Raw genomic sequence first — 14,312 nt, forward strand, 5'->3', positions numbered from 1 at the left:
TTTATCAGACATCATCACTTTAAATTTGGCAATCACACCACCTATTGTGCAGGTCCATGGAAGCTCAACTTTCCTTTCTTGTTGGACTCTAAAACAGGGACAAAATGGATGTTTATTGAGGAAACAATTAAAGTAGAGGGCCTGAAATATACCACCAAAATGCTTTGTATTTTGTAGTTATGGGGCGTGAGCAACTTGGGAAGGGGCTAAGGGATGTAGATAAAGAAATAAAGAGAAAGAACTCCATTGCTGGTATTTCTCCTGCTCATTAGGCTTCCACAGATAATGCCTATTTTGGTTGATGGTGGAGGAACTTTTTGCATCTGCTGGGGTTTTTTTTCCACTTTAATTTCACTTATCAAAGTTAAAAATGGAAAACAACGATTGCATGTGTTAAGGAAGAAAAATCTGCAGCTCCTGGAATACATCCTTACTGTTTGATATTACAGTGCTTGGTCCAAAGCTGCTCAGTGACAAATATTAGCACAAAGCTTCAATAGAGTCAGCCCAGCAATGACACAGTGGAACATGCAGCCCGGCAGCCCAGCATAACCTTTGAGCCTTTTGATGGTAGGAAATTTCAAAGCTCAAATTCAGAAGTGTGTGGTTCCAACCAGAAAAAGTGAGTACTACAGATTTTTTGTTATTTTGATTTCTTTCTTTCTTTTTTTTTTTTAATAAGCTGCAGAATTACTGAAATACGGAACAAAAAACCCTGAATCAAATTGTGGTTTTAAACTTTAAAACCAAACAGAGCAGGTAGGTGGATGATTCATAAGCTAGACATTCAGAGAATAAAGAATTTCAAGGGATTTAAATGCATTTTCTCCAAAGGTTCAAATTATACCACCTCCTGTAGAAATCCAAGGCTCTGCAGATGTCTGATTAAAGCTAGTGCACAAGCATATTTTTTTTCTAGCACCATAACCACACAAGTATTACAGAAAAGACACTAACATTTTTCCCCTTATGAAATGAGGATGGGAAAAAGTGCCTCAGCAGCTGGTGTCATTTTTGGGCCTAGGAACCAGTTCAAAAGCCCCATGGACCCACAGCAGCTCAGCAGGTTTGGTGAATTGGGGGTTATGATCAGTGATGTGAGGCAGCTGCAAAAATCAACCCTGATGCCAATACTGACAAAGTAACTGTAAACCCAGGCCACTTGTGCTGCCAAATAACTACTCTATCCCATCTGTATCAAGTGCTCCTAGGGCTGAGAATCATGTATTATATTCATTTTTTAAAAGTTTCAAGAATACTCTGTTGGAATTAACTTTCAGTTGGCCTAACCTAGCACAGGGATTGAAGAGCCAGAAGGGATGGAAAACTTTAGACTTCTTTACAACACACTGTTATTTGGATCTGACAAACCAGCCTACTAGGACAATTCTGTACAACACAGACTCTGTGGCATAACAGTGTTTCAGATTGTCAAAAATGTAGTTTTCTGGTTGCTGGAATTAACCTTTCCATCTTCTCCAGCTTGCTGAACAACACATGAATTGCAACTAAGAGCTGTTTATTAATAACATGCATATTGAAATAGGTATTTGTTGAACAGTACTAGCAGTAGTAGTAGCAGTAGTTCTGCATTTAACATAATGTCTTCTTTAACACGCAGAATTACTGTTCTTTATATTTTTGTAGGAAATGGAAGAGCAGAAAAAAACCCCAAATAAGCAGAATAAAAACACATTCAAATGGAATCAAGTCTGAATAGCAGGCTTTAGTCAGCTATAGATGTTTAAAATTACTTCAGTGACATTATTTCTCTCAATTTAATTTGAAGTTAAAGAGGAATGACAAACAATAAATCTATAAATGGTTAAAAAAAATTTAAAAACCCCTGTTGAGTGCTGACTCTAGTCATGAACACTCTGCATAAAATCCTCATGGATGTTTTGTAGGCAGCATACCATACATACAATGAGATGGACTTGAATATCCACCTCAGAAATAATCCAATCTTTATACTTAAAGGCTATTAAGAGCTATCCAGACAAGTGAAAAGACTCACCTCAATTTATCACAGAAAATGTTGTCCACATTCCAGAGAAAAAATCCCATTAAAAATACAGTTAAAGATGTATAGCCTAAACCTCTAAGCCATGGGTATACCCTAGAGAGAGAAATAATGCAAAGTTTAGTTCAGAATGCTTTAAGATAAAGAAATATACTAATATATACTACACTAAATATGTGTAAATAGAGAAATGCTGTTATATGTAAATAAAATTCTTTATCAATTTGGTTTTTCTCTCAAAAGAAAAAAATACCAAATTCAAATTTCGTCTGTTTAAATATTGTATTTTACTTCTCCTCTCTCCTGATCTCATATTCCCTGAGTCTGTTCATTTACTTCTATAATGATAATTGTTTTCCTAAATACTGAACTGAGTAAAACCAAAAAGTGGAAAATTAATCTTGGCTAAAAGGTACTAATTCTTCAGTCCCATGTATATACTTTCATTAAAAAAGAAAAAAAAAAAAAAAGAAGAAAAAAAAAAGCCCTGTTACCAACTAGGACTCTCCCAAAAGAAGAGGGTCTTTATCAAGAGATGATATCTCTATTCTAGGGAATTTGTATAAATATGGTCTTTCAAAATTACTCTTTCGTGAGCATAGACCACCATGACCAACAACTAACCAAATTCAATTTAATTCTGGCAGAAAAAAAAATCTTCTTTAAGATATGAAAAACACACTGAAGAATCAGATGCAAGAAAGTGCATCACTAATAAATTCACTTTCCCTATCTACATTCAGGTTGGACCATGGAATTATTAACTTCCTACATGGAAGGCTCCTTTCCCACTAATAAAGACAAGTCCAAAAGCAACATCAAATCCAACCCTGAAAGGCTGCCATGAAATACTGTTCAAGTTATTTTTAAGCATTGTGAATGCACAGTTGAGATTCTGGGTTAGAAAACATTCTTGAGCTGCCTTTCCTCCACTGTGTGTATTACAGGACATTTCAGAGCTGTGTGCACTGGAAACCAAAATGTGCAAAAGAAACAGGTAGCTTGCCTTTGGAGGAAGCTCTAACCAGAGACAAGTTGTACATATTCACAAATTAACTGCCAATATAAACTAGCAAAATTATTGTTTAGTCTAAAAAATGTGTGGAGCACCATGCAGTACCTGGCAAAGATTACACTGTGATATTACCCCCTCAGTGCTCCAGAGACATAAGTAAGACCATGGCATGATAAAGCACTAAATGGTATATTAAACATGCTGGAAATTAGGTAATTATAGCTGGAATTATTGAGGAATAAACAGTGGTGTTTTGTGCAGGAATCAACTGGGATCACTTATTAATGGGGAACATGCTTTGTGAACAGAGAGTAACATTTGCCCCGTTGTAATCTTGGGAGGAAACAGACCTATGAAACAGATGAAAAGTGTGGGGGGAAGAGGCGGGAAGAGGAACAACTGGTGAGGATAGGATGAGGTAGTAGCCTGGAAGGAATAACATGCTGTTCTTTGGGATTTTCACTCTAATCTCAGAGTGACTTCAAGGCCCACACTAAGAAATAAGAGTGATAGGAAGTGAAGTAACAAAAAAACAAGCAGAAATCAGGGTCAGTATGTAAGCTGGAAAAGGCTTGGCCAAGTGCTCGCACTACTGATGGAAATACAGGAATATATATTCTAGCTGTGCAGAGAAAGTAAACCCAAAAGTGTGCTTGGAGACAAATTTTAGAGAAAAGAAAGGGTACCTTCAGGTTGGCAGAGCTTCTCTAGCAGAAGTAATTTAAAATTAGTAGTAGTTTAGTTAAAATTTAGAAGTAGTTTAAACCCACTTCTCTTCCCATCCCAACTTTCTACCCACTTTGCATAACAAGACCAATGGGGGAAATAAGTCTTTGTACGGTGCTGATGCAATGAAGTGACCAAGCCAATTAAGAATATACACTCCAAGCCCCTAAAACTGAAGTGAAAAGTAGGTGGAACTTCAGAAAGAGACTTTGCTGGAGCAAAACAATTAATGATACTCTGGGAGGGAAGGGGTTGATGTCATTGATAAAGAGAGAAGACTATGAAATGCTCCAGAAATAATGAGAATGCATAACTGTGTGGAATTTTCAGAAAAATAGCAGACCCAAGAGTTTGTCTACACAGATAGAAAGAAATTTAATCTAAAAGACTAGAACTGTGTGAAATCCTTGAATAAGAACAAAATTAAAAGGACTTCAATTTGATTCAATTTAGTTCCCCTTGGAGGTGAATTAACGTGGTATTACTTAAGATCTCCAGGCAAGGATTAAAATTTCCAGTCCATAGGTTTAAAAAGTGCCATTAAATTGATGATTGTTTCTGAAGCTGCAACACACTATCAGTTTTAAGTTCCTCTTCTTTTGCTTAATAAAAAAGTCTGTGAACATTTGTACTTGGTCTGTGGGAATTTCTTGGGGAAAGCCATACCGTGTAAACTGAAATGGCAATTGGAAAGCGAGTTAATGAATGTACTTGATCCTTGTGGGTCTCTTCCAACTCAGAATATTTGAGGATTCTACAATACTTCAAATTCACATTTTGTTAAATTCTTCCTTGTGTTCCTGAACAGACACATGTGGAACTTGAAACAAAGTTTAATAAAAAGCACATTTAAAATGACAGCAGAAATATGTAATTTTCAGAAGCCATCCCCAAATGCATGTGAACACCAAATATTCAAAGGAGACAGACAGAAATGGGCAACCAACTGAGCCTCTGAGAGCTAAAGGTATGTGTTTACTCCAGTGCTGATTAAATTCCATTTTTTCTCCCTTTTACCTCTCAAGTCTGTGCTCTAATTATTCTAATGCTTCTCAATGTCTCCTAGCACTTTTAATACCTTTTGTTTGTTACAGTTTTAATTTCAATTTCCATAGCATTATGCCTAACTTTATCCAATCAAAACTGTAAGAAAAACTATCATGTGTTATTATTTTTTAAATACTTGAGCAGGGAAGAGGAAAGGAAATTACTAAATGATGGTTCCACTCTGCAATCTTGCTCTTAGCACTCTCCCAGTGTTATCATTAGAGCTTGGACACTAGCAACAGATTTCACACTACCCAGCAATAAGAAGACCAACTCCATTTCTGTTTAAATCCCAGTCTAACAGCTGAAGTCACCAGCAGAACACCTGACACTAAACACTGATCGTAAGTGTAGAAATCTCAGTTTAGTTTAATGTTATCCCAGTGGCTTCAAAAAAGTGCAAGGTGATGAGTCAATCCCTTCCAACCCAGGGAAGCCCAGGAGCTAACATTATGTACCTAGTTAAAGAAATTCTCCCATTGCCAATTTCTCACGTTAATCTGACCAAAAAAAAGCTGCAAATGCTATGTTGTAACTTACAATGCTGAATTAAATGGTTACTTACCATAATACTATATAAACAGATCTTAGAACTATGATGGAAACTAGTGTTCCATACATGATCTGAAAATAAAAAAAAAAAGATAAAATTCAGCAGTTGGGTCCAGGAGACTTTATAAAACATTACAGGAGTGAAAACAAACAGAGACTTCAAAAGATTTTTTTTTTTAATTTTTATGTCTCAGGAAAATAGCATTCCTTCTAACTTCATCTCCAGAAAGCCTTCTGTTTAAGTTTCAAATAAAAGTATGATTATAAAGCATGCCCTTTATACAATTACAGGAAAAGTCAGTTGTGTAAAACCAATGTTCCACTGTTCTGAATCAGAAAGCAAACACTAGATGGCACTCGGAAAGCACCCTGAAATCAAAAATGGTAACTAACCCCTATTATCTCTTCTCTCTCTGTGCATTTTAGCCCAGGACTGTAGAAGCACCAGCTAAAGCTGTTTTATAAAACTGTACTTCTTTCTTTGATACTTGATTAGTATGTTTTCCTGAAAGCTAACATCTGAATAGACTATGTGCTATTCCCACACTGAGCATCATTATGGGGAAAAACTTTCCAGGAAGCATTTCAAACAACTATTACAGATTGTTTGGATTCAATCTAATTATACAGTGGGAAGGCTGCACAGTCTGAAAAGATCCATGAGGAAAATCTGTCTCCCTGTAGGCTTGATGAATTTGAATGCAATCACCTGACTTATAAAAAGTCAAAGTGATCTTTTTGCCTTCTGATCTTTAAATCACTCTCTTTTTTTTTAATTCACAAACTTAAAATCCATGTAACACCACCTCCAAGACATACAGATTAAAGAAGAGAAAAAATTTGGCCAGTCATGACTGAGAGTGATGCAGAAGTCACTGCAGCATGGAGGATTTTTAGACACTAGTGACATTCAATTACTTTCTATATCTTTTATTCTGAACAGTGGCTTCCTCCTGCCAAAAGGCAGTTTGTTCCAAGCAGCTGTGTCTTGTTCTTTTTGCCTCTCTCCAGTGGCCCACAGGCTTCCCAGTATTGTTTTCTTCCTTGTTCACTGACTTAACTTTCTCATCTTGCTTCTAGTTAGCTACTATCTAATTATGCTTTTAACGTAAAACAGAAAAATTAAAAACCTTTGCTGTCTTTTTTTAAAAGCCACTAAACCTCACAGAAGGAAGTGTGCATACAAACGGGTATCCTTACCATGTTCTAGTGACCTCTTCACACCCTCCTTCTTTTTCACTGTCTTTGAGACAGGGACTGCCTCTCACTCTGCTGTAACTGGGGCATTCAGAGCCTACTATCCTGAAAGCATGTCTAGTCATCTCACATAAAACAGGTTACTGTAATAATGCAAAGTGAAACCCTCCTTCCAAAAGTCTATAAAGGCAAATTTTCAAACTCCCTTTAGATTTAAGGATAAGGTTAGTAGTGCACTGTATTATCAGTGCACGTATACAGAGCAAGAGAGACAACAGAGCCCTTATGTTTGACAACAGGTAAAGTAAGCCCTAATGCTGACTATTCAAAGTCAGTCAGCACAGCAGCTCTTTATTTGCATTCAGCACAAGATTAAAGAATTTCAGTAAATAAACTACTACTACTGTGTGTTCTGCTCTGTAGAGCTAAACAAAGCAAAACTATTTGAAAGGCTAATTGGTTCTGGCTTGTAATTTATACAAAACTGTTAGTTAATTCCAGTCCCGTTGTTGGGGTACAGCACGTAAACCAGGAAAAAAAGAAAACCAACACAACCTGCTAGACACAGCCTGAGTATCAAGTGCTCATCAGTCCCAAGCTAAGGGTAGGAAGGGGAGCACTCAGGTGTGCTAGGTGCTGCCTGCTGGTACAATTCTTCATTGCTGACATTTTGCCTAAAAAGATCCCCCCACATAAATATATTATCAGTCTCATTTAAAACAGTCCTTTTCATTTTTTCTAATCAAATCCAGAAATTTATTCTAAGAGAGGGATTGCACAGAGGAAGATACTCTTAAAAAGGCTCCCCCAGGATCCAAATTACAGTTTGATTTGCTGATCTTCTCCTCCTTAAAATTTGCATCACAAAAATACTCCTTTGCAGTAGAGATAAGGGAAAAACTTATACAATAAGAGCAATTTCTGTCATACATATTAGGGGTTGTGACCACCCTTATGCTTGTACCAAAATTGCTTTTGGATTCTTTGTACAGGGAGTTCAATAGTGTCTGACTATGCCTAGAGAAACAGATCATACAGGCAGCCCAAAGCCCAGGTAAAATGTTACCTTCTTCAGCAGTTGCTAAAAGCAGGAAAGAGCAGAAGCTAAAAAAAGCTTTCTTTGCAGGGTTTTTGGCTTGATATTTCCTCGTGACTTAATGGCTTGCAAAAGAAGACAGTATTAATGGAGGAAGGAAGGGGAAAAAAAAGAAAGAGAACCTTGCAGCAACTGAAGAAATATATGCCCATCGTTGACACTGCAATTTCTTGCCTTTTCCGCTTCCCGACCCAAACAGGCTGTTAGCAGTAAAACACATTTGTGTTCAAAAGCCTGTGAAAGACTGGAACAACAAACTGCTCTGCTCTGCATGCTCCCATGCTCCTCGATGAAGGTGAGCACCCAGGAGGTTCAGCTGTGATATACAGAGAATGTAGCTGCTCGCCTTCCCCAGCTGTTTCTTACTAGAGGGCCACACCCCAAACTGCACAACTTAGTTCAGATGTCAGGCAGCAGTGCTTACTTTATCTCTTTTACCATCCCTGGCTTTACTATTTTTATCATGGTAAAACTTTGTTAGGTATTACCCGTCCACCCAGAGAAGGACAAAATACTGTATTATAAAGAAAAAAATCTGCCTTATTCAAGTTAGCTCAAATTTTCTCATTCCTTTAGCTTCCTTTGTCCTTCTTTACTTAAACTAACATATCATTTAAGTGACAGATGACAAGCCAAGCAAGTTTTCTGCTATTTTGTCTCCCACTGCCAAAGAACATCACTTTACTGCAATTGAAACAAAAGGAAAGATCAGAATTTCAATCTTCTGTTACCACTAGACAGTTCCCTCTTTGCTGTTTCAGATGCAAATAAAGCTCTGCATATTTCAGCTTTGAAGGTATCTTTGCAATTGAGGGAAAAACCCAAAGTCTGATGAAGACAAAGTGGATTACCTCATAAGAAGGTGAAACATGAAGAACTTCCTAATTCACAAATGGGAAGTAAGCACTTCAGGGCCCAATGTCTGGCAGCATTTTTAATGTGGAGGCAATTAAGCAAATCATATATAAATTCACTTATGTAAGTCAGAAGCAACGTTGATACTCCACACTGAGAGGGGGAGCATACAAAATTGGTTCTTCCTCTACTCTTCTAGTACAGAATGCAGCAATAGCCTGCTATTTCTACTTCTCTGTTTCCTCTGCTCCTGGCTTTCTATCCATCTTTGGTTAATAAAGTCAATTTACCATCCTCAAATATTAGTATATACATTGGGCACTGTACTGAGAGATTTTGGGTTCTTGACAACCAGCTTATCTAATACTCCAACCAGGTAACGAAAGACAGTTACTTAAATACTTGAATGTGGAAGCTGTATTTGCAATTTGCAACAAAGAAAACTGAGTTCTACATAGGTTTGGATTTCTGGAGAAGAAATCTGAGCTGAGAGAAAAAGGAAGGACAACCCCAAGATGACATTGAAACACCAAGTAACTCGACACAGTTACAGCTGTGTAGTACCACAGGCTGCCTTGACAGCTCCTGAATGAACTAACTCAGATTCACTGTGTTTGGTCCTGTTTAGATGCATGTATGTGATAGCAAAATGACACACAAGTCACTGGTCTGTAGAGCTTGTGGGACACTGTCTGCCACAGAAAGTCAAGCTTCCTCTCCAATGACTTGTAGAGCCGAACCTTTGAAGAGCTGGAATATCCTTCCTTATCCCCTAAGCTACTGTGCAGGTAGAAGCACCATCCAGAATGAAAGCTGTACTCGCTTGGGAAGACATCCCCAAATGAGCTGTGTAAGAGTGAAATGTCACTCAAGTTAGTTTTATATGTGCTCATCAGCAGGACAATGACAGAACAGAAAAAGCTCTGTGGTGAAGACATGCCTGAAAAGGTCATTTTGGACAGAATACTGGGGAACCTGAATGTACAGAAAGTAAGAACACATTCTACCAAAAGGCACAATATATTATCCACAAGCCTACAATTAACTATTGCCTTTGCAGCAGGAAGGAGTCTGGAGAGCTGTAAGACATCCAGTAGGTCCACACAGATTCCCCAAAATGGTGAATCCTGCAAGTCTGAACAGGTTGTGCCCAGACACAATATATTCTTCATGCAGTTTCAGGCTCCCTTACATACTTCCATACTTCTACATGTTTCATTCTCGATTTCACCTTCTTCTTTGCACTTGTATATTTAAAACACCCTTAAAGAAAAAAAACCTTTTTTTTTTTTTATTAAGGCAAATGAAATGCCTTTTCCTGCCATGCTTACTTTCTCCCTCTTACTCAAAGTCACCTAAAGAAGTAAATGCAATACTTGTATTTTATGTCTTTCAAAAGTAAAAAAAAAAAAATCCCTGGTCATGTTGTTATGCTGTAAACAGTGAACATGTCCAGGCACTCCCTCCCCTCCTTTGGTGATCTGTAAACAGTTTAGAACAAGAATAGTTTGTATTTGTCCATCAGTACATCTCTTCCTTTTTTTTTTTTTTTTTTTTTGATTCAGTCCTCATCCTCCGGATATCCCAGTTATCTCTTCATTTGCCATCTGCCCCCAGTACTCAGTGGTAACTCTGAACTTTGTATCATCACAAATACCAGCAGTATACTCTTTTTCCAGCTACAGGTTGTTAAAAAAGAAATCAACCAAACAAGTCAGTCTCACTATTGATTCCAAGAAAATTCAGGCTTTCTCATAATCTCCTTCAGTAATTTTTCACTAGTCACTACCTTACCCTATTTGCAACTCTCCCACTGATCTGTTCCTCCAGCTGGCTTGGTTTCCCATGGGATGTCACAAGAACATTCCAGAATGCCTATTTTTTACATCACATTTCCTAATGTAGAAGAAACAGCTATTTAATTTTCCATTAACCTTTTAATTATTTGTTTGCTAAAATTTGCCTCAAACTGTCATAGCAGATGACTACACAAATAAAACAGGTTTTTAGAACTATTTCCCTATTCACATAACTTGGCCCACTAACTGAACGAGGTTTTTGATCACTCCAAGTGATCAGATATGGTATGCAGCAAGCAGGAAAATCAGGATGGAACATGTTGCTTTTTAAGTGACAGCTTCTCAGGCCTCATCATATTAGGAAGAAGGCTACTTGTAATACTTGAGTTGAGAGTTTTAACTTCCAGAGTAACTACTTCTACTTCCAGGGCTGTCTCTGTATGTCTGTGGATTACTTCACACTAGCAGCCATCCTTCCCCTTTCCCCTTCATCCCTTTCTTAGGGATGAAGAACTAATCTGATTTAAAATTAATTCCGAGGAGAGTTTCAACCTGTTGAGTTCCCCAATCAAATTCACATCAGAAAATAAATTTGTGTGCCAGATGGAGAAGAGGGGAGAGGCACAGCTGTTTTCTGTGACAATGATACTGGCTTAAAAACAACCAGGCAGCTGGGATGTAGGGTTGTTTAGCACCTTGAAAATTAGGACTAATAGTGCTGTAGCCTGAGAGATTTGAATATAAACAAGACAATATATGCCTGTAAAGGCCATTAAAATATTTCATTTAATTGATGAGGTGGCAAGAAATACTAGATCAGCTGTCAAACAGGAATTGTATTTTTCCTTCTAATGATGTGCTGCCTCTACCTGCCCAAAACATGTATCTCATTCCTCCTACAGCTGAAGCACTAAAATCCTTAAAGATCTCCCTTAATATGTGGATGCAGAAAAAGAAGTTGGTCTCTATTGCTGCTGTGCTGTGGATAACAAACTGAAATCACCTTTGTGCCCTGCTGGCAGCTGGCAATTTATGAGCCTAAATTGGAAAGACAAGTAGAAAGTAATCTGGGGAAAAATGAGGCTTGGATACTGGTTGCTAAATATAATAGGATCCTTTTTTCCATTCTTATTGGCCTCCTTCCAGAGGGAAAAAACAAAAAAAAAAACCAAAAAAACCCCCCACAATCTATACTAAAACAATGAACAATAAAGTTATCCTTGCAGTTCTTCCTCGTTTTGCAAGGCTGGCAGCTTAAAATGATCACAAACACCTAGAGGAACCAATTTCTGCTTTATCTCCTGATGCTACTTTCTAACCCAGTTAGAAAGATTGTGATTGAAACTATGACTGCATGAACATATTTAATTTTACTTCAAGCCTAAGTGACTTGAAAAGCAGTTTGAAAATGCTTCCAGAAATTATTTAACTTTTTTTAAAATGCACTCTAAAATAATATACAAGTTTTAAGAAAATAACCTTGTTTAGCTGTGCAGTCAGGGAAATATTTCCTCAGGATTTACTACATATTTGGCAAAGACTGTGAAAAAATAAGTACAGTACTTGAACATCTGGAATTCGGCTGTAAATGTATGTTCTCCATAAAAATCAATTTGCAAAGAATTGTTGTAAAAAGTCCAACACTTTTATGGGATCCAAATATTTTCTACATTGATTCCTCATGCATAAATTATAGCAGGGAATTCATATTCTGAACCTAAGAGAAACCAGATGCAGAAAATTAAAGGTCTGGGACAACAGTTTAAACTTTCTCTATTTCCCTCTTTCCCAAAAAGTTGCAATATCTATTGTTTTAGTTTTTGTGACATGGGCCACCCCCCATGTCAATGCATCAAACTGGACTATAATGAAGCTGTGATGTATTTATTTCAATAAATGTAGCTTGGGCAAATAATTGATTAAAGATAAAAGTTCATTATAAATAGTAAATTTTGCCACTGCTGTTAACAAAACTACTCTAAGTCACTTCATTCAAAACTGGTTATGACCAGCTCAGTAAAAGCACGAGTAATTGTCGCTTTCATCCCAGCCAGTATCTTTCTACTGGAAATATAAATAGGGGAAAAAAGGAAAGGATTTAATTAATATCATCAAAAAAGGCCACACTGCAATTTTCTGTTTCATCCACAGGTAGGGTAATAAGTCATGTTTCTAGCGGAGATTATTTGGAGAAGCTGAAAATTTATTCTCTTGATCAGCACTTCACTAATCCACCAACAGGAGCCAGTTATCATTTTTACAACTGCTGATGCAGCAGGCACATTTTGACAAGGAATGGCATTACCAATTTCAAAAATTAAGGCTTTAAAGCTGTGTCCTGCAAAGAGCTCTGTGCTTTTTGCTTGGCAATTTGTCAGTTGTTATCCCTAATCAAAAAATCATAAATGAGGGAAAACTACCCATGGCATACAGAAATGAGCATCATTTCTAACCTCCTGTGAAGAGGTAAGCGATGCAAGTCCTATCCCCACACGCAGGGGATGCATATGAATACTCCTGGGCTGCTACAAAAGGAGCCTGTACCAAATATTCCATTAAGCCTGTACAAAGCAGTCTGCTACCTAACCCTAGAAGGCATTCTGTGCTTAAAACCACCTTGAATTTCCACAAAGTAAAACTGAGTACTTAAAACTGAGTACTTAAAGTACTTAAAGAACCCAGTTAACTAATGTATTAAAGCAGAAAGAAGAACGTGGTGCTAAGTCAATCAAGACATCTTATGATGTAAGGTCATGGTTTCAAAGCAGCTGCTAATGGAAGGCAGCAGAAAGACTCACTTAGCTGCTCCTCTCTCACACAGCTTAGGGTCACCTCATTACACTTGCCACTGATGAAAACCATGGGAAATATTAGGTCACAAGCTTAAACACAACACACATTGAAGCATTCCAGTTTTTCAGGTCACTGAGTAAGAGGATGGTGACACGATAGGCAGCAATACTGCTTAAAGAAAAAGCAAATGGCAAATTGTGCTTCCCTTCCATCTTTCTTCTAGCAGTAAAACAGCGTAACATATTCCACTAAAACAGCATAGTTGAAAACCAAAATTAGCTGCTCCAACAAAACAAGATTTACCTGATGGAATACAGGCTCTTTCAAATCTAGGTAAACCTGGAAAGATTCAAAATGAGAAATAATTTGCAACAGAACCATCATAATGTTATTCATCTAAATATTGCCAAGGCATCTCCCGTTAGAATCAAGCCATGAGTGCCTATCCATGCACCATTAAAGTTGATCAAATATTTGAAATTTCCTCTGGCAGAACCTGAGGTTTTAACTGTGGAATTATTTTAAAATAAGAAGCACAAATATCAATATTAATAACTAACATAAGCCTTCTAATTTAGTAGAGTTGACTACATACAAAACCAATTAAGATGCTGAAGTTACCAGATGTTCTTGATATGCACTGCAAGAAGAACACATACTCAACTCTAACTGCTTTTCTTGGTTTTGACAATCATTTAACGTTTCAATTAATTTTACAAAAAGCTAGTACCTCTTCCGATTTGTAATACAGTTAATTTAATTTATCTTCCTGAAGAGGAAAAGGCACTAGACCTCAGGCATAATGTGCCGCGAGTGTAAAAACTTTTAAGAGAAAGAGAAGAGGCAAGCTGAAGATGACTTATAATAATACTTTAATTTTAAAAGAAATGTTTATCAATAAAAATTACACAGGAAATTCCATCTTTGATTGACAGTCAGCATGAAACTGAATTTATTCTTAAAGGAAGAACACTGCACTGACAAAGGGAGTCAAGTTAGCTGTGACACAAAAAATTAGAAGCATTTTAACTAACAGCTAAGTTCTTCTCTTATTCTGCCTGTTTTAGAACACCAGTCTGCATCCTGGACTGGATATAAAAGTTCACTTTTTTGCAGTCAAACAGAATGATTCTTATTTCTACAGATGAATTAAAGTGAGAGAAGCACGAACACAGCTTATCCAAGGTCTCATATCAAGTCAATAGCAAC

At 37.2% G+C, this 14,312-nt stretch overlaps 1 protein-coding gene across 5 annotated transcripts in view; it reads right to left on the reverse strand.

The window, feature by feature from the left end:
- The window catches only part of ACER3 (alkaline ceramidase 3), a 50,698-nt gene that overhangs the window by 2,707 nt on the left and 33,679 nt on the right, over window positions 1-14,312 (reverse strand). For 4 of the 5 annotated variants that reach the window (XM_064409802.1, XM_064409804.1, XM_064409805.1 and 1 more), the window contains exons 6-8: window positions 13,407-13,442; window positions 5,377-5,435; window positions 2,018-2,119 (exon numbers count right to left, since the gene is read on the reverse strand). In XM_064409802.1, the coding sequence (XP_064265872.1) occupies window positions 2,018-2,119; window positions 5,377-5,435; window positions 13,407-13,442 (197 nt within the window). The remainder of the gene's footprint in view (window positions 1-2,017; window positions 2,120-5,376; window positions 5,436-13,406; window positions 13,443-14,312) is intronic. The other variant, XM_064409806.1, reaches the window with a different exon arrangement.

The sequence above is a fragment of the Passer domesticus genome, chromosome 2 (genome assembly GCF_036417665.1).
Source record: "Passer domesticus isolate bPasDom1 chromosome 2, bPasDom1.hap1, whole genome shotgun sequence".
NCBI lineage: Eukaryota > Metazoa > Chordata > Aves > Passeriformes > Passeridae > Passer > Passer domesticus.